The sequence below is a fragment of the Argopecten irradians genome, chromosome 1 (assembly GCF_041381155.1).
Source record: "Argopecten irradians isolate NY chromosome 1, Ai_NY, whole genome shotgun sequence".
NCBI lineage: Eukaryota > Metazoa > Mollusca > Bivalvia > Pectinida > Pectinidae > Argopecten > Argopecten irradians.
This window is the reverse complement of record NC_091134.1, coordinates 50,427,225-50,449,099: the sequence shown is the minus strand read 5'-3', so window position 1 is coordinate 50,449,099 and position 21,875 is coordinate 50,427,225. Positions and strand designations below refer to the sequence as shown.

The 21,875-nt window shown below is 33.9% G+C and overlaps 1 protein-coding gene across 1 annotated transcript; it reads left to right on the top strand.

Moving 5' to 3' along the window:
• The first annotated feature begins 163 nt into the window (after positions 1-163).
• On the top strand, positions 164-7,363 carry LOC138331680 (uncharacterized). The gene is given in 8 exon segments (XM_069279415.1): positions 164-337; positions 1,380-2,393; positions 3,814-3,859; positions 3,861-4,297; positions 4,453-4,665; positions 4,988-5,058; positions 5,534-5,794; positions 6,028-7,363. Coding segments are annotated over 7 exon segments (2,052 nt in total). The 5' UTR covers positions 164-337; positions 1,380-1,408; the 3' UTR covers positions 6,067-7,363.
• Positions 7,364-21,875: the final 14,512 nt, after the last annotated feature.

Here is a 21,875-nt window from a genome sequence, read left to right as displayed (position 1 = left end):
ATTAAATATTGTTTGAAATATTTTGTCTGAAAATTGATTTAAGTATTTACATGTGAAATATCAAGCAGAGGAAGAAAAACTACAATGCTCCATAATGACAATACACTGTATATATTTTAGTCAAATCAAGCATACCTTTCACAGGTGAGCGATCGCAATCGATGAAATAAATTACGTGACGACACACAGGTAACTACAAGGAAGTGTTATATGACGAAAGGAAACAGTTACTATGAATAAGGAATGTATACCTATCAAGTCAGCTGAGCATCGCGAGGAAAATACCTACTGAGCAAGAAGAATATCTATACATATGTAATTTTATCGTTTTCCACGGGTAAGATGTATTTTTGTATACCATAGACTAGATTTAGATAAGATCGTGTACATCAGCCTTAACCTCAGCTACTAAAACCCCGACTACTAAAAATAGACACACAGTAGTTGAGTTACTCATGCCAGTATACGTCACTACTTCGGAAATCATTGTTGATTATTTTGATTCCACCCTTTATGGAATACCCAGGAGTTGAATTGTGGACTGGTCATAGTTTATAAAACACCGAAGTTAAGGATCAGAAAGCTAATTATACGGTTTGTATACACCTGAGCAGAAGGATAACCGCCAGAGACAGTAGTGTACGTATTATTGAGAAACGTGTTGTAGTGCATTGGTTGGACTAATAAAATATTTCTTTTGCAGAATAAAAGTCATCTATTAGAAAACCGATAAAAGAGATTATCAATTATGAAACTATTACATATTAGTTATGTTTTTTGAACTGATTTTATATCTTTCTTACACAAATTACCTTGTTACTTTTCACAATGTACAGCTATGAAAGATAATTTTACATTGTACGTTTAGATAATACATATGTTTATGCAAGATTGAAACGTTTTATTTCATCCAAATGCATAGCATAGAGGGAACTGCACAACAAGATTTTGTTTTTGATGTTGATATTACATGTTACCTTTATATATCTATAGGCGCTATGCTATATTACACTGTCTTGGTAACAAAGCCATCCGATGAATAATCGAGCATCGGAAGACCTTAGCTAAGCACTTAATATATATCACTCCTGTAGTTAGACCTCACACTTGTCGTGTATACAATACCTCCTTTATATTCTATGTTTAAAACAACATATAGTTAGTAGTTTAGCGGTCTATTTAGAGTACACTCAGATTTTTGTGTTACATATTGTGCGTATATCTCCATAACAGCAACACTTTTTCAAGTTAATCCTTAATTATATATAATGTAATATACTTTATCAGTATACACTTACGTATACACTCTGTACCGAGAGTCAATCATGTATATGTTTTCCGTGTATATATATATTTATACATGTTATTATGGGTTACAGATTGGGGTGACTACAACCAAACATTCGCCATGCCAACCCCCGGGATGAAGAGAAATGACAGGAGGCAGACGATTCCTCTGAGGAAAAGCGACACCGAACATCTGTTTGATTACTTCATGTTCAAACAGACACTTAAGACTCTACCTTCAGAACGTAACGTTAACACTGGCGTACAGCATGTGATTGAGAGTACAACCACCACTACTACTACCGACAACAACACAAACGACAACACAGAGGAACAACAACCATTTAAACGAACCAACAGTTATCGTAAGGCGACCAACAGATTCACTGTGTATGAAAATGCTGAGGACATTGTACCATCGCCATTTAAAGTTACGGAGGATAGAGTTTTTAAGAAGGAGGACTATGACTATAGGAAATACAAAACGTTACCCCCAAAGTCAGACACACTGAGGAGGGAAAACCAGAGAAAGAGGAAGTCGCCAGAAGCTCAAAGGAACAATAATAATAACAACAAAACTCAAAACTTCAACAACAAACCTCCTTACAATTTACAACGTTCTGGAAGTGTGAACTCATATGACTCCGATAGTGATGACGGTATTAGCATCAATACAACTGACAGAAAAAAGAAAAGTGCATTTCAGCGAGCGAAGGAACGGATCTTACATACATTCACTAAACAAAAGAAAAGTGAGGAAGAAAAGAAAAAGAACAAACAAAATTCCAAGAAGTCTTCTAAAAAGAAGAAGACTAAAAGAAACCGCAATAAGGATGGTAAAAATTCAACAGAAGACGCTGTTGTAGTTATGGACGAAAATGGTCACTGCATGTCACACGTGACCCAGACACGCCATGGTGACATTCTCGTGAGAAAGGAAGAGTCAATGGAGGTTAAGGATTGCTTGACCCCTTCTAGTCCTTGTGTTCATACAGAATCACGCAAAATGATAACCGACACTCGAGACCTTTCTGCCAAGTCCAAGCCCACAGCAATTTCAAAATTCCAATCATTCAGAAGGAGCATGCGGCGAAAGTTTTCAGATGGTAAGTGTTTATGTTTCTTGTTAGAAATCTTTGCCGGGATTTGAATTAGAAACAAAAGTAATTCAAATGGGTTTTTTTTACCAAAGATCAGACTAATAATAATAGGATATATAATAAAAATCCATTAAGGCCAGCAGACGTTGCTTACGCGCTTTTTAAAAACCAAAGCTACAACTGGATAAGTAAAAAAAGGAACAGTTGCCAGTGTTCTGCAGCTGTACTTGCTCAAAGGTTTATTTAATTTTAGCATTAGACGTATACACCAAAACTAAATTAAATATATTTAGTCTTTAGCACTAATAGATGCGTATAGTAAATTCACCACAATAACAATTATTAAGATGGACACGTTTTTTGCGTATGTCTATTGTTACAACAGATATACTACCAATGTTGTTGTGCACTGGTTGATCGATACCAATCCATGCCGATTAGACAAGGCATTGAACCGGCACTGTACTGTAGCAGATCTGGTGATGCACTGGTCTGCTTAGCTTATCTATACTATCTGCCCAGGTAATACGGATCGATAGACTGTAGAATATCACTCACCAATACGACATTGATCTTATGTAACGATGAGAGGTAGTTTCTTGGCTATGTTCTTCGTGTTCTTAGGAAATGAACAATACAATATAGCTAAAACGCAAACAGACAGTTTCTTAAACTAACAAAAGCTTTCGCTGATATCCTTCAGCTAAGGGACAAGTTTTATTTTATTTTTCTTAGCGCAAATATTTTTCGGGTTATGTACCATATAAATATTCCATTGTCGAGTTTCACATTACGAAATATTCCAAAAATCCTTTTCACGTGTAGAATAAATTGATGTATTGAAAGGAGAAAAAAAGAAGAAAAAAAAAAAAAAAAACAGTGGCTTTAATCAAAGCAAAAAGTATATTTCCTTAGTTCAACCTTTGTTTAAAAGTAAGTTGATTTCTTATACCCGCAATTTGCTCTTTTTATGTGCTTTCATGAAAGCAATTTGTTCCTTAAAGATGCTCCACCGCTGACAAATGGTATTTTTTCAATATCAAAAACAGCAGCAGACGATTTAGTATTTTTATTCAGTTACAAAAGTTACTTACTTTACACCATTACCGCCATTGAAAAGTTTGAGCTTCTAATTTTACTTCAAGTTAAAAAATTTAAAAAAAAATTAATTGCATCCAGAAAAAGTTCCGTGGCACTATATCCTATATGGAATGAAGTACTGATTGCGCATGCACCAAAGGCTAAATAAATTATTTTATATTATTTTTTGTGTTAATTAGACTTATGTATACACGATTAAACACATGATATTCATTCTTCAAATGATGAATACCATTTATGCTCTGTCGGCGGTGGAGCATTTTAAATTGTAAAGTATCAATTACATTTTCTTTTTTTATGATAGTATCATCTTCTTATCAAACAGCTCCCAAGTCACCGAAAGAAGAAAGCAAATCCAGCTCTAGTCTGACTTTCCGGGACTGAACAGAGAAAAAGACGCAGTCGTCACACATCTTTATCGTCTCCTTCCAGTCCATGCCCGGTCGGCCAGTTCCGGCAGCCTCCCAATGCCGTTACCAAGGTATTTGAGGCCATAATCTCTCAAGATGAAGACGATGTTCCAGTGTCTCTGCGAACGCGGTCAGCAACAAGAGGCTTCGCTAATGGCCAGGGCGACAGGTCAGTGCTTCAGCTGAAGGGGCTTGTCCCTTCATTACCGAGTACTGGCAATTTTGAAGCAGATGTTGAAACAAATACTCGAACTAAATATATGAGGAGCCCGGATGGTCACATGGAAGTGGTAATGGATGCACACGAAAGTGTCCGGATATGTCCGATGGAAGTGGATGACGTAGAGCCGGACTGTCCAAATGACCATGTTGATGGATTCGAACCTGTAGCCAAAAAAGGTAAATGTCCATTCACTACTATGGTAGAAACAAGCATTGATTTAAGTTGTGCATCTGAAAAAAGAAAGTACATATGCAGTTAGTATTTGCATCTGTTTCAAACATTTTAATCAGTTTCATCTAATAAGCAAACATCCTTTTCTATTGCTATACAGGCCGTGGAAGTAGTCGTCGTAAACGTATACTGGGAAGCGAGAATTCACTCCCATTCGATGAACTGTCTCAAGAGGAAAAGAATAAGCGTATAGAAACTGTGGCCAACCGCCTGGCGGCTATAGCTGATAACTACGTCACAAGGGCGGAAAGCAGTCAATCTGACAACGAATGTCACTCACCTATTGGCCTCCCGCCGGGCAGAAAACCTCCAGGTAGGTACCACTGGTCTTTAGAGGACAATAGTAACAATTCCTACGATGTAAACTGTAAATATATTGTAAACTGTAAATAAATTATATCTGACTCTCTATCATTTAATTCTAATGATTGTCTTTCGAGAAATATCTGTTATTGCATTGGTTTCAGTTCTAATCATTAACTGTAGATAAACGTTAACTGACTGCCTATCATTATAATTCCAACCATTTACTAGTTTCCATTTGTTTCATTAAGGGTTTCATTAATAGTTGTTATTTTGACTAATACTTATTGCTTACAGACATATTTGATGAATATTTTGTTTTCGTCCATTAGATAGACTAAATTCAATCGAAAGAGACATAATCATGGAACTGCGGAAGGAAGGAGACCGTCTCTCAGAAACTGTAAGTAAAGTTCATTTTATAGTCAGTGTTTTGCATTATTTCCTTCATGCCGTTGGCATTATATTCTTTTTCGTACTCCTGATTCGATTGTCCCAAATCATGGAAACAATATATATCATTTAATAATTTTGATTCTCTTTAATTTTGTTACACATTAAATTGGAAATAGGACGGCAACTATCAGTCTGTAAGATTACAAAGAAGACCTTGTACTTCTGTTATAGCTATCTATCTAGGCTTTTATGTTCATGCCATGGCTTTTAGAATACACCGTATTTCACATAATACTTTTCAGTTATACAATTCCTAATTGTTTTTTAAGTTGGTCATATTACAAAAAAAAATGTACAACTTCATGATTCCCTTTAAACTTACACAATTCCTAATTGTTTTGTAAATTGGTCATATCACAACTCCATAATTCCTTTTAAAATTATCATACCTCTATTGATATATTCCATTACTCCACCCACAGATCAACATGCCATCGGTCATCATGCCTATAGCCATACAGTTGATAAAAGAGACTGACCAGTACAGCCGCTTCACCAATGTCGTGGAATCGTCGCTAGGGGGCACTGTCGGCTGGCATAATGTTGCCATGTACTTCTATGTCACCAAAGCAGCAGTACATATGGCGGGTGCAGGAGGCGCCGTGGCGTTAAGACTTAAGGATATGGCTCTGCAGTATTTCTCTGATAAGTTTGCAGGCTGGATAACTGACAAAGGGGGATGGGTAAGTAATTCAAATGGACATTTCTAATACCTTACTAGAACAATTCCTCACAGCCCTTCAAACTCATGCCCATCAATGTATTAATTTCTGATTTCACAAAAATTAGAGTAAATTTCATTTTGTTAAAATTTTACAAATAAATGAATATCTAATGCATATTCCCTTTTTTTCTTCTTTAGATGAAATGTACAAACTATCTTGACACTACATTGTATTTTCTTATGTCGTTACAGGACTCTGTGTTGGAGGAAACTGATTCAGAGCTAGACTGAGTGTGTGCTAGTCATCAAAGAGGACCCAAAATCTCTAAAGGATAACGTATAAGCCGATTGATGGTTAGGATATGCGAAATCCGGCCTCGAATACCGTGCCAGTGTTGTTAACACCGAACCAGACAGAGAAATATCAAAGAAGATATCGCTAAGGTACGCACAACTGGATAATAAAAGGCGCATGTGTTCGTTTCACCTAAAGCTTGCGGTATAAAATGGAAATGTATATTGCCTCACCGTCATTATAAGCTTATAACATACATGTATGCGTCTGTGAATTGTATATCATGATGAGCTCAAACTGAAAGGATGCAAAAAGAACTATTTCATGACACGTTGAAATAATAAAAAGTAAACATTGACATCAAATTGTACCAATCAGAATACAGTGTATGCATACATTGAAACTTTCGACCTATCAGAGAGATCCAGAATGCGCCAGAACCATCAGAGTGGTTGTTGGTGGGCAGGTCTACCTGTACATGGACTTCATTTGACGGTGGGACAGAACATTGTATCGATATATCATTGAAATCCAGAAACATTATTGACATTTTTAGTAGACCTGAATCCATAGTTTGAAAGATTATTATAAAAATTGAAACTCTTTAATTGGTAAATGTTTGGATTAGTGACGTTTCCTCTTATAGTTGTGCTCTTCTAGATGTTGTGATGGAATTCTTAACATACAGATTTTGTTCTAATGATGTTCAATTCTTTTTTCCATTAGTTTCCTAAACACATTGGACACATTTGTTTTCACACTTAGGGTTTGCATGACTAGACTTGGTGGTTATGAAAACATACAAAGTGTCTTATTGTCATATTGCATTTATATTCCTTTTTATTCTATTCTTTCTTTATTTTCAGTCGTTAATGTGATTTTTTTTTAATTTTCAGTTGTTAATGTGAATATCATGTATTGCTGATCTCATTCAAAGTTACATAAACATGTCATGTGTATTTTTGCACTTTTAAGTGTTATTTGCAAGTCATTGCTAGGTAAGAGATATATGTTTACGTTGTCAAACAACGACCGAATACAATGATAACAAAACTGCTTAAGTGTTCGACTAAGCATGTACAAGAGACGCCTAAGGAATTCTGTGATACAAATATAACACGATTGCTCAAATGAACAAGGGATAAAGGTACTGATGAAATATGTATCAGTAGAAAGCTGTTATTTGATATGGAGATCTCGTCTATCTGTAGGATATTAATTGATAAAATGTCATTGATTTGCAGTTTATTCTTTTATGTTTGTGGCTTGTGTGCAATAAACTATTTCTTTTAATGAAGTCATATTCTTATTTATTTTACTGAAGCTTTATATTGGCTTGCTGAAGTGATACTGTGATTTTGAAATACATGTAGTGAAATCACATTTCCATTGATGATTCCCAAATCAAATTCCTATTTTAGCCTTCGAGGCAAAGTTAATGATTAAAATAATATTTGTTCCACTAAAATGTTTGAAACGATGACATCTTGTTCTGTTCTATTACGCAATCATTCCACTGTAGTACTTCCCTGGATTTCAGTATGTGCCATTGGACACGTACGATTTATCTGTCCAGAAGTAATGCAATAAATAAGGTATGGTATGGTATTGATGTAATACCTGTTGGCCAGGTGGATAACTAATCAATTATCTGATTAGCATACAATGTATACAAATAATTATCCGTGTTGTCATGTTGTAGAAGTAGGAAATATACTTTCCACTACATAGTTTGTCAAATCTTAATGTGTATGACGTCATATATGTGATTTAATACTATGATTTAAATGTTGTGATTTGCTTTTTGTAACTTGTTGCTGTTAAAACGCACAGCTAAATCAAAATCGAAATCCATTTCTATTTTTTATTTTCTTTATTTTTATATGTGTTGTCGGTAACCTTTAAAAAGGTTCTGTGTCAATGTATATATAAAATAAAATTTACAAAAGAAAAAAATATCTTGTTGTTAATACAACAGATCATCGTTACTCAAAAAGATTAAAACAATCTTCAGAACGATATTAGGAAAATATTCTTTAACCCAAGCCAAAGTTCATGGGTATGACATACATGTACATCATGATGACATGATATCTGTGAACATAACAACCGTTGTTATACTGGATCATCTTATCAATTCAACACAATATGAAAATTAAAGATTTTTTTTTATCATAAGCTGTTTACATCATGTAGTAAGAAAACGATTATTATTTAAGCCTTATAGTTCCACTGTATTAGATTCCTAGTCCCACTTTATAAGATTCCTAGTTCCACTTTATTAGATTCCCTGCGATTGGAGTCCACTAGGAAATATCACTTTCACACAGTCTTCACAAGCTGTGCATTTATACAAGCTACAACCACCACATCCATTAAAATACGTATCTTAACAGAAAATAAAAAAAGCTTTCTAAACCGAGAAGTCATCCGTTAGATATATACCTGATTTGATACCATTTAACATGGTATTTAATTAATTACCTATTGTTATATTCTCATTTTCCTCAAGCTACAGAAATCATAGACAGACATAATAAGCGTGAAGCTTGTTACTGTAAACCAACATATTTTCGCGGCGATTTAATTTCACGTTTTGCTGCCGAAATGCGTATTCACGATGATTTAATTTCACGTTTTGCTGCCAAAATGCATATTCACGATGAATTAATTTCGCGTTTTGCTGCCAAGTGGCGTATTCACGACGATTTAAAATTTCGCGTTTTGCTTCCAAGTGGCGTATTCACGACGATTTAAAATTTCGCGGTTTGCTTCCAAGTGGCGTATTCACGACGATTTAATTTCGCGTTTTGCTGCCAAGTGGCGTATTCACGACGATTTAAATTCGCGTTTTGCTGCCAAGTGGCGTATTCACGACGATTTGATTTCGCGTTTTGCTGCCAAGTGGTGTATTCACGACGATTTAATTTCGCATTTTGCTGCCAAGTGGCGTATTCACGACGATTTAATTTCGCGTTTTGCTGCCGAACGATGTATTCACAGCGGATTAATTTCACTTTTTTTTTCTGCCGAGTGGCGTTTTCAAGACGATTTAATATCGCCTTTTTCTGCCGAATGACGTATTCACGACGATTTAATATCACTATAAAGACCAACGATTTTACCTTTGCTGTATTTAAAACTATTTCGCGGAGATTATTTTTTTTGCGATTTCCTATCGCCCGTGAAGTACGTAACGTTATAATAAGTTGGTTTACAATATTTATAGATCATAGAAAAAGATCACATAACACCTGTTCATACTTCTGGCGTCACAGTTGAAATTATTTGTTAGATAAATGGAGTGAGATGACTTGTTTGCCTTTTGTTTTAAATAATGTGACTATAGGGCGTCCAGTTTGTTGTCACCGAAAGAATAGTGTAGTGTATATCATTGTAAACTGGGCGAGAATTCACTTTTGTGCTAATAGCATACACAACCGACGTGTATCACAGACTACAAAACACGCAGACATTCACTTAACGTAACATATCACAAAAACAAAACACCTGATGATTGAAAGGTAATCAAATTGGCAGGTGATTATTATTATATGTAAAAAATGAAACTTTAATTTAATTTTTATATCAAATCCAGTTAAACAAAACTGTTACATATCTTCTATTTTATTTGGTGATAGGATGCAAGTAGAATACAGATCAGTTGAGAATTTTTTTCCAAAACACTAGTTAAACATTTTACAATAAATCATCTATCATAGTTTAAATGTGATACCATCTATGATTTCTGTAAGTGAGATGTTTTACTTCCTTTTAAAACAAAACGAAATCGTATAATACGCATACATAATATAACCACACCTTTAAAATGCATGTAAATTACATGCATATGTGTTAAGGTCTTTACTATCGGGTAGATTGACGTTCATGGATTTCCATGATACACGTCGGTAGATATCTACAATAAACACAAACGGGTGTATTACATAGCATTGTTGGGTAGGGGTGATTTATACTACGAAACGTAGCTTGTGGGGATCCCATGGACTACCAAGTAATGGTCTATTTATAGATATAACGACTGGATATATATTTTGCCATTTGAAATTATTCCTTTAAAAAATATTCTGACGTCATTATTTCAAATGTATGAAATTCGATCGTTATATTACAATCAAAGTCTATCTCTTAGTATGATAATTCAGTTTTATAATCATATTTAAAAACATTATTCGTAACTCTAAGGCGTAAAATGAAATTAACTTCAAAAAACAACATTCGGTAACAACATTCCTTCTACGTTAATGCTATGACTTTTGTTTTTATGCACAGCTGTTCAGCTATCACCAGTTAACATTCCTAGGTGGTTACTATCACAAGTAGTATATAAATCGATAAATACTTCGGGTATTAATCCATCTCTAAAATAAAATGGATAGTGATTCATAAAACTTTAATGGATAACAACATTTAACGCCTCTCCACTAAAAATAGAAACGAATGTGCTATTTATAACAAATATATAGGATATCACTTATTAGACACAGCCGATTATAGGTAGTCGTGTTATTGTTACACTTGAGATAAGTACATATTTGACAGCATAAGTTGATGTATCAGCTAGTCACATATCTACTGCGTATTTTACTCTAAATGCAGAAAACATTGTCTGATAAATGTTATGGACACAATAGTACTATGAGTGACACTAAGTGTTTAGTTCAAGTATTTACATTTGTATAATGCCATGGAATTCAATTAAATGAATACATGCATATGGAAGAATAGATACATTTTTCTAGCGTTCTTATTTGACAATAAAACCTGGAAAACTCACTAAGTCATTTTCATGTCATGCGATATATTTATATACAACTCAAACATTACAGGAAAGGGTATCAATGTTTATGCTTTATTCTATACATTATATAATAGACATTTCTTAATATTAGCTCGTGATATTCATCATTGAACCCAAACTTATTATGAACAGAATACTTTATAATCACATCTGTCTCACTCTATTGCCAAACCCATGTGCAAACACACATGAGAGCAGTAAAGGAATAAGGAAAATGTTCAAGGATTTGTGTTGACATTATACATGTACTAATAATTGTGCGAGACATTTCAAAATTTTCAAATAAATACCTGATGTGTGGATTCACCGTTACGTTATAATGGCATTCTTGTGACGAAGTATAGATTTATCAGAGCAAAAGATTTAGAAAATACATTTTTATGAAATATCATATGAATTTCATTAAAATCCACAAGTACACTACTTCATGATACTCTCGTCGATAAAAATATATGTTAATCTAAAAGTTATCATTAAGAGTAATTGTTGTATAATTGACCATCACAGACTAAGAAATTGTCTATTTGAAAATTGGTTATGAAGCAATTTAAGATAAATTAATGATAAGAAATTGAAGAGCAACATAAAGCGTCATGATTGCATGGGAAGTCCCATTCAATTTTTTTCTGATTTTTCAACAATGATAATCCATTTTTTTTCTTTTGCTTTTAAAGCTGTATGATGTACATTAATGAATGAAATTAATATTAGCTGATTATGATGCACATTTATTGAACATCATGGGATTCGAGCAGCAGAGCATGTGGGGATGGGCGAACAAGTGAAAGTATGGCTTTGCCATCAGTCTCAATCATATCAAAATCGTCAGTCATTTTTCTCTACTATAGATGCTATAGATAGTTAAGTAATGTAATATTTAACTTAATTTAATTTCCCCAAAAACTGTTTTGTAGCTAGTCTATTAATAACCCTATTTATCATAATAAATATATCAAATAGATATCGGTTATCGTATTCAAATAGAGATAAAATGACGCAGGGCTATTATTGGAGCTGGACATAGTTTTATGTGACGTACGTAATCCTAATCTGAATTGGTATATGATGAGAACAAAGTCTGTTTTTTGTGTGTTATTATATAGATCCGTAGCATAAAATTTATGCTCACGTTGATCCTTCAATTCAATATAATCATAAGAAATTCAAAATCATCATTATCAGTTAATCGGAGGTGACGTTACAAACGCTGACGTCATCTTTACGTTATTATATTATATCAATACATAATAATACAATTGTTCAATCAAACGAAAATGCACGTTACAAGCGATATTGAATTATCATGTTTTAGACAGTTTATGTCATAGATATGAGATACAGTTTACTTAATAAAACAGTACAGATGAAATTAATGTATATATTACTAAATGGTTATCCCAAAAATAGATATCCAGAAATATTGTGATGCGTCTTCAAACAATCACCATTGTGATTGTTACATGTAACTAGAGTTTGGTTTTTACATCGAGACAACAATATAAAACATCCTGTAATAATTTCAAAGATTTTTTTTAAACTCACTTTTACTTAAAAATAGATGCAGAAATGTATTACTTCACGGTGGAAACTTTAAACTTTATTTTCTGGAGGTTGATAAATTTGATTTTTTGCTGAATCTTGAATTGAACAATTATAAATATATATACATTCTTTCCTTTAAATAAGAACGTGATACAGAATGCATTGGGTGACAGCCAACATATTATCATATAAGATACGTGGTACACCCTCAATTAGGAAGAACGATACCAATGGTGTGACACAGAGATAGATTTATCTCTAACATGGACACCTCCCAAATTGTCCGATGACAAATTACTAAGATTAACGTCTGGCTACAGCAATGGCCGAAACTTTACCATTAACAGAAGTACGTCCGGTATTCTGGTTGTAACGCAACAAAAACGGAGTATAATGACGTCATATTTATAAATATGTCATTAGGATTCTTAGACTATTTAGAGACAAGGATCACATGTATTTCTATAATTTGGCATTTAATTTAATTTCTTATTTCCAACTAAATAAAAGACACAGTCATGCTTAACGCTTGGATTATATTAAAGATTTCAACTTTAAGAATTTAAAATGAAAGTTTTATAATTGACTACACTAAAACAAAACATGCATCTTGCTCATGATTGTATTGATATTTGATCCATTACCATGAAGTAGATGTATGTAAAATTTGTGTTATGATAACTTGGATGTTAATATTATCTATATGTTTAAATATGTTGGTGATGTAACGTAACTTGATATGTATTGCCATCACCATATCCATTTCGCCATTCTTGTCCAGACCCGTCGCCACAGTCACGACTGGAAATTTTCTCAGTAAAATAATCTTTAAACTCACATTCTCATACAATAGATAGCAGCGATTGCATAACGATTTTTGTGTCAAGTTCAAAAATATAGTACACACGACAGCAGTCGCGTGATAAGAAAAATGTCTTTGTTGTGGATATATAGAGTTACGTATGGTATACAAATTGTCATACGATTTCAAGGTAATGACTATATCAACCCACGCCTGTACAACTTAAAGTAATTGACCACAGATATTCACGCATAATCAGTATTAGTGATGCCACATTTAAATAAATGTATCGGGTATTTGTGATATATGCTGGTATCATTTCCCACAGAAAACAGCTCATTTTACATATTGACCAACTCATAGTTTACTTATAGTACTTATCAACAAAGTAGAAATGCAGTCAATACTGTAGTTGTGGCTTTCCGTACATTATAATGTTTTAATTTCCACTGGCATACTTGACACCGCGAGGTGTTGAGGCGCCTGTCTTCATAGCGCCTGTCTACAGTACTGGCGCCCTAATCAGTGAGAGTTGTCTTCTGCCTAGACTGTGTAGAATAAAGCCATTGTTTCTGCTTGTTACTGATTAAAACCTATAAAGATATCAGCATTGAAATAAAATCATATCACACGATGTGAGTAATGTCTCCATTTGAGTTATTTCCTATTTGTATTACTAACATAGTTTTGGTATTAAATCTGGAAACATGATGTTGCCATTCCTTCGGCTCTGATACAATCTAACACAGATTAAGATATACCACTGTTAAATTTAAGTATATCTGATTAAAGCTTTCGATACTGTATTACAACATGTTGCCATCATTTTTTGTGTAATTTTCTAGCCATTAGAAATCGCGAAAATTCAGCGTCGATGCGAAATAAAGCAAACCAGTTGAGTGTTATCACTAAATCAAATCGCATTGTCAATGTGTTAAGATTGAAAACCAAAAAGTATGTCACCGTGAAAATAAGTTGTCTTACTGTGTATACAAATTAAGAAATCAAATGATATTTGTGACGTACAGACAGCAAGTGTGAAAATTAATGCTACGATAGGTACCCCTTACATAAACCCAGGCCTCACATTGTTACAACGCAATAAAAAATATATGAAACATACAAATACTAAGTGTGAAAATAAATTCTATAATATGTTACCCTTACATAAGCCTAAGCCTACTACAGGTATACGTTATATTTTACACATGCCCAACACACGCCCATACAGATGACACAGCCGCCTACCATATATGCTGCCGACGTTGGAAAACCCAACTACCTACCCGGGATGGCAGCAGCAGCAACAGCTGCATAAAATTACCAAGTTTGCTAAGCTTCACCGATTTCAAACTTTATTTGTATTTTGATATTTTTAAAATGCGTATACAGTTTGCCAATAAATATACCAGACACATCCAAAAAGGTAACCTCAAATTGTTTTGTTTGTGTGGAATGAACTATTTTTCTTCGCTTTATTACTAGAAGATTATATGTATTAGGTGCTATATTTCTAACAACATTAAAGTATCAAGCTATCAAGTCGTGACAGGTTTATGAAGGAGCTGACAGTCTGGTTACTGAACCCATCCAGCCGGCGCATCAATACTGCATAATTAATGCAGAGTTCGTCAAGTGTATTCCGTGGTGTGAAAACACACGATGTCTTCAATGTTTTCAATCGATAAATGTTTCATCATATCCATGACACAAAACAGTAAGAATGCATGGAATGTCTGGAATTTCATATATGCCTTTGTCTTTGACAGATTAAATGTAACTGATGTATAATTTGTAGAAATCCCTCATGTTGAGTAAGAATTTGATTTCACTTTCGAGTCACCAATGACATCACATGTATTTATGGTGGCTGTCCCTTATCACGACCGTCCATATGGTACTTTCTGAACTACTCATTTGTAGGATGGCGTCATTTGAATTCATTAAAAATGGTTTTAAATCATCAACTATTGAATTTCATATGGAATGTTTAAAAATATGCTATCATGTACATGTACCAGAATTCCAATTTCATTGCATTTGCTCATCAAACTATCAGGAAGTCGATTGGAACGTTTCTGGCTTGAGCGAACTGTTTAAATAGAATATAGACTAATGGTGGTCATCTATCTCTATGCATTCCAAAAGCCCAACTTCCTTCACTGCGTAGAGATATGGTAGAATAACGGATGATTGAAATAATTTTAAGTTCCTTTTATGTCTTATGATGTAAATGTGTGTGTATGTTTTGATAAGGCAAAAAAAATAATATGTCTGTTTAGGGTTACCCGACCGAACCTAATTTTTTACCCCCGACTCTAATTTTTCCCCACTTTTCTACGAAAAAAAAAATAAAAGTCCCAAAAAATCCTCCCGATCCTATTTTTTTGCCAATGTAACCCTAAACAGACACATTTTTGGCCTAAGTAGAAATCTGAAAAATCCTGCAAGTTTCCTAAAGTACTTCCATGTTTACTGGTATTTTGAAGAAATCCCCCATCGCCTGCCATTGAGCTCATGAATATGGAAAGATAAGAATAAAACAGCCAGATATTGCAATCAAATATCTGTAAGAAAATACACCATGATATCCGTAATGAATGAGTAACGCACAGTGTAGGTTGTATGTATGGCAAATCATACAAACACAATCATGAACAATTGCAGAAAAGTAAAAGAATGGTCATTATAATGTATGTGCCTCATTTTGATTATTAGCTATTCATCATAATTGGTTTATCTCCGACATATCGTATGAAATATATTTGAGATTGATATTTATCATTAGAACCATAATTACAAGTATGTGATATGTTATTTATATTAAAGGCAATGGATGTCTGGTTAAGTATCTTAATACTCATTTATGGAAATGCCACAGTGATTTTAGGTGTGAAGGTTGATGATGGTTCTATGAGGAAATATGTTTGCATGATATATAATATAAATGAATAGGTTACGTTGATGCACTAGTCCTTTTATCTTATATATATGGCTATGCTATTATAGCTCTGTGTTCATACTTTTATTTAATGTTTCGAAAACGTTTCTTTTTATTGACATGTTGTAATGGTGATGGTTTCAAGTAGTGCATTAATACTCTATACTTATTTTCTATAATGGTCTAAGGGTTTCAAAATATTAGAGTGTGTACTTAACATTGCATATTAGATAAAATGGAAGGTGGATACTGAGGAGTTCCTGTACATGTATGTCTTGTAATTCTTGTAATAAAACATAAGTAAATAGGTAATTAATATATTGCAATGCATCCCGAATGTATACCTTTAATATTTATGATGTTAAATTCAGGGGGATTTTATTATTACAAATATTGATAACTTGTTAATGTTTTCAGAGAGTTTTATTATCTTACAATATGTTACATTATAAAATTATACCGTGTTACGCCTGGTCACAAGCCCTCAGCAGGTAAAACTGTACTAGAACTGATAGATAACACGTGCCCTGGGGTCAGGATCTAATCGTAATGTGCCAGGTCAGAGGTCATAGATGTTGACTAGAATACGTGGCAAGTACAGGTGCAAAATAAGTTTTATTTTTAACTGCATGCTTTGATTGTGTTTACATTGTTTTGTAAAATTAATAGAGGAAAAGAAAAAGAATGTAGATTGAATTTAATGTTTAATAATTTTATATTACATATACGTGGACATAGTAAATTCAAATACCCAATATGTTCACGTGTCTATCGGCTGGGAGTTGTGGCGTGCTCCTGTAATCCAGCTACCTGGAGGCCGAGGTTGGTGGACGGTTTGAGGGCGGGGGTCCTACCCTCCGGTCCCCTATGTCGATAGGGCGTCCGCGCTAAGTCTGGTATCAATATGGCCACATCGGGGGAGCCCAGTGTGACCAGGTTGTCTAAGGAGGGACGAATCGGCCCAGGGTGGAAACACAGCAGGCAGAAGTCCCCGTGTCAGACAGTAGTGGGATCGCGCCCTTGAATAGGTGCCGGTTGGTAGCCCGTCCAATATAATTGGACCCAATCTTTTTTTTTTCTTTTTTTTTATTCATCTATTTAAAACGTGCATATATTAATTAGTCATTATTAAACCTGTACTAGATCTATTTTATATTATTAATTAATATATTCGTTATAACCACATTATGCTAAGCTTAGTGACGTTCCATTTCCTTCATCAGATATCAATATAATGCGAACCCTTCTTGAATCATCTGAAATAATACCGCCTCTACCCATCCATATCCCGGCAGCATCACCATACCCCATACCAGTAGCAAACGCCCCACCTTATCATATTTTATGTAAAGAAACTACGAAATGAATGATTAGCTACTTTCCCACACAGTAAAAGTTTTTGCCGAGTGAATAATTATTCAGAATTTCTTTTTTTTTTCTTCCTTTTTTTTTTGGAGGGGAGGGGGAGAGGGGGGGTGCAAGAGAGATTTGCACGATGTTTTACTACTTTGTAAAACAGTAATTACATTTGTATTTACTATAAAAGCAGCTCTATTTTTCTTTGGTTCTGAAGTCGATGTGTTTTTGGGCTGTGTACCTGGGTTATTACTCATTGTCAGAACAGTATGAGTGAACATGTACCACAGGTCATCTCACGTGCATTATTCGGTGTAGATAATGGTGACCACCCAAATTCCTTGTGGTATGGCAGGAGTACGTAAACTTTTTACTATAGTGACACACATAGTCGGGTTCACGGTTCAATTCTAGAACTCATCTTTAGATTTAAAGGTAAAAACTTTTGTCTTTAGGGAATCACAAAGGAATGTAGAAAAATTAAAATACAATTAAAAATTGAAAAGTCTTAAAACTATATATATATAATATTGGTTAGGTGCCAAGTGAAATACGTGACAATAAGAAATTAGTATTCCGCGAACTTTGTACTGTTTACCTGGCATAAGGTGTGAAAAATATACTGATTTCTGGGAAGTCGTCCTACCTATTGTGTAATTTAAAATTTGCTGGCACATGATCATAAAACATTACTTCAAAACCGAAAGTACTACTACAGCGGTACATTGTACATGTTAGCTAGTACAATCTGGACACATCCCAATGTCACTATCATTCGGGATCTCTAAATAGTAAATACATATGTACCAGAAACCAAACCATGCAAACATATCCGACGTGTACCAGCGCAAAATGCAATATTTGATTTTCTCAAAGAATTTCGTTAAAAAAAGAATGTTAATACCTTAGTTCTAAATGTTCGAGTACGTCATATGTATCATCTGTTTCCTATTCCACTCAAAGATTGTTTTTGGCTTATTGTTTGATATTGAGGAAAATCGTATTTTAAACTAGATTTCTAATTCATTTAATTAACTTATCCGTACGTAATTCATTACCTCTTCCAAACATCTTTGAAACACTTATGTATTCTGTCGGACTAAAGTGTATCCGAAGGTATTGTTTCTAAAATTTTCTATCTTTTATTGAACTGCCATTACTCGTCACATTGTTTGTTTTCCACCTGATCTAGTCATTATTCATACGAGACTTCCACAACTTGAGTTTTTGTACCGAGTGACCTTTCTCCCCAGGGAGGTTCTGTTCTGTGCAGCTGTTTGTGACACAGCCTAGTGGTTTCCGTTTTGTTGTAATAATTTCGCTCGATTACTCCAGGAGCTTACTGCTAGTTAGATATTGGTGTAAATGATTTTTTTTTAAATAAACACACGATTACAAATATAGATAGTATAGTATTTCCTTTTGAAGAATGAAAGATAACTTATTTTAGGTCATTGCTATTTTCCTTTTTTAATCCGCTCTGAAAGTGTAATGTCCGCTAAGAATGACTGGTTGAATTGTTTACTATTTTTGTAAAAGCTCGGGACAATGCAAATACTAAACAATTGAATACAAAAGTTTCCGCACTAAGTTGTATTCAGATGACATCAATAAGTAAATAATAAACAAGAAGCTTGATGACTACTGATAGAAATGCGATATATACAACAGTTTGGCACGTGTTTTAACCCCAAGAGTGTAATTGCGCCTGGTGGCACCACCCTGTCAAACAGATGTGTATGTGTCGAAAGCGTAGCTTTGTCAACTTGCCAACAATATCTCGTGAACAATATTTTGATATGAATTCCATATAAGATACTAAAATGTAACACATATTACGGATAGTTGATATAAAAAAAAGTACATAAGGTCGTGAATTTTATTTTCTTTCTCGCTATGTAATTTTTATTTTTTTTATATTTTTTTTTTTTGATAAATCGGAAGCTGACAATTCTTTCACCAAAACGATCTGCTATAACGTTGGGGGAAACCCCTGATGGGGGATTTCCATTGTTTACGAAAACGATTTGAATTTGAGACATCAACTGGATATGATGTAAGTGTTCGTGAACAAATAATATCTGGCATGCTTGCCAGGAGTTGACAAAAGGAAACTATAAACAAATAAAACGCGGATGTATCGCAAGAAAATTTCTTTTCTATAGTTGTTATATTAAATTTAAGATAATTAAAACCAGACATGTTTGTGTGCATACTTTAATAATTTGAAATCCCCAAGAGAGACACTGCATTAAAATATTTCATTGTGACTAATCAAACATAGTATACTATATCTGGACTAATGTAGCAACCAACTTGAATTGTTTATCACTTACTATCACTCTATGTACAAATTGCCTTATAGGAAATGACAAATGTAACATAAATTGTATGTTATCGAGATGGAATGTACCTACACTGTCAAATTTAACGATTACATGTCGAGGCCACACAGAGACAACTGTATTTATTTGTTTGAATTGTTACACTGTTTGTTGCTGTTTATTTACTCGTTATCGAAGATGAAACCCTCTATGACCTCCACAAGGAAGAGGGTTAAACAGTATTGTCATTGTCTATTGACCCCCGGCCAGTATACCCTGAAGTACTAATGTGGACAGTTTTGTTGTTTTTTGGGGTGTTTAAGTTGTTTTTCGAGTGCTTCAATGGGATTGTTGGAAAGACAGACCACAATTTAACATTTAAATTATCATTCATATTGCTCATTTGAATTCTATTACATTGGAGATGATCGAAAACCTCCAGACATATCAAATAGAATAAACCTCAATTGAACATGAATTCAAAATTATGATTATTTTTTTCATGATAGAGACTGGTCGTTACGCTAACCTAATGAATTTAAAATTAAGCTATTGTATTCTTTTCTTGTTATTTTTAAAACTCACCAAAAAGCACTTGATGGTTTGCAAAACTTCTCATCTTGTATAATGCACAAAATGCTATTTTATTCATTTATTTTCGCTTTCTCACTTTGCTATTTTTTTTAAATCCCAAATCGCTTCCTGGGTGTGGCAGACATCAGCATCCGGAGCCCTGTCAGTATACCCAGTGACGTCAGAGCGCTGTAAACAGGACACATCATACATACATATACATTGTAGCCTGCACCCCAATAGTCTCAAAATACACTCCAGTGCACTATTGATTTATCTCCCTTCACGGTTCACTGGCTACTGCTGCTGAGGTTAAATGTTTACAACAAGGTGACACATTTCACGTGACTTTTACAGGTATCAACTTAACAGGAAGTGAATTAAGAAGTCTTTGTGTGTTTATCCTTATTAAAATATATGGAATGAGTATTTTTATTAAGTCAATATAAACCGATTGGATAATATAAATATTACGTTTTTCCAAGTTTGTGCATTGTTAGTCAAGTTGCTCAACTATGACAAGCGTAATCGATTCATTTTCACATGAAATATTATTTAATCATCTGTATGATTTAAGCACTGTACAAACTTATATTGCATGGAAGAGATGTATTTCCATAATATACGGTGTAGATGCCCCCTGATTTTTCTCTGAAAATATTGACAGTTTACTCTTAAATATATCACGTGAATGAAAATTGAAGTTTAAGACTGGGAAATGCTAGATAAATAAAACAAATTATCAAAAGTTAATACAGTCAATTTAAAATGTTGCTCTCAATTAAGAGTTCTTATTCTTTATGTAATTTGATGCTGATATTACATGTATCAATGACCGTCGTCAACCAATATACATTGCTAGACCCTAATGGAGCAGTTTCTAAATAAAAAATAAAGTAGTGTGTATGTGGTTGAGGATTTTATGTTGTTTTCTTTAAATAAAACCTGACGCATTTTAAATCATCATATATATATATAACAGTTTAATGACGAAAATGCATACAGAAATTAGCAACCAAATCGTGTCCATATATATATCAATATACCTTTTGTTATGAATTAAATAACTTCCTCTTTCATGTTGATCTTTTAAAAATATTTTCGGGGTATATATTTAATATACGTGTCTAAAGGTAGTGGGTTGATAACAAGTTTTACATTATGAGTAAATGTAAAAGAGTTTCTTGTTAATATGCACTTTTTAAGAACGTTTCAATAAATGTGTCATCTTTCATGTGTCAATATAGCACTTGACAGGTGCGAAGTTTCCCCCGATAATGATTGAAAAGCATATCGATATCGTATCAATTAGCAAATATCCGGCGTACAGTGAGATATTCCTGATTCAAAAATTAGACTACCTTATGCCATTGGCTAAATTATTCTGACATCATGACCTGCGTTCAGTGCTTGTGGGTATTCCTAGTGAAGCAGTTACATTGTTA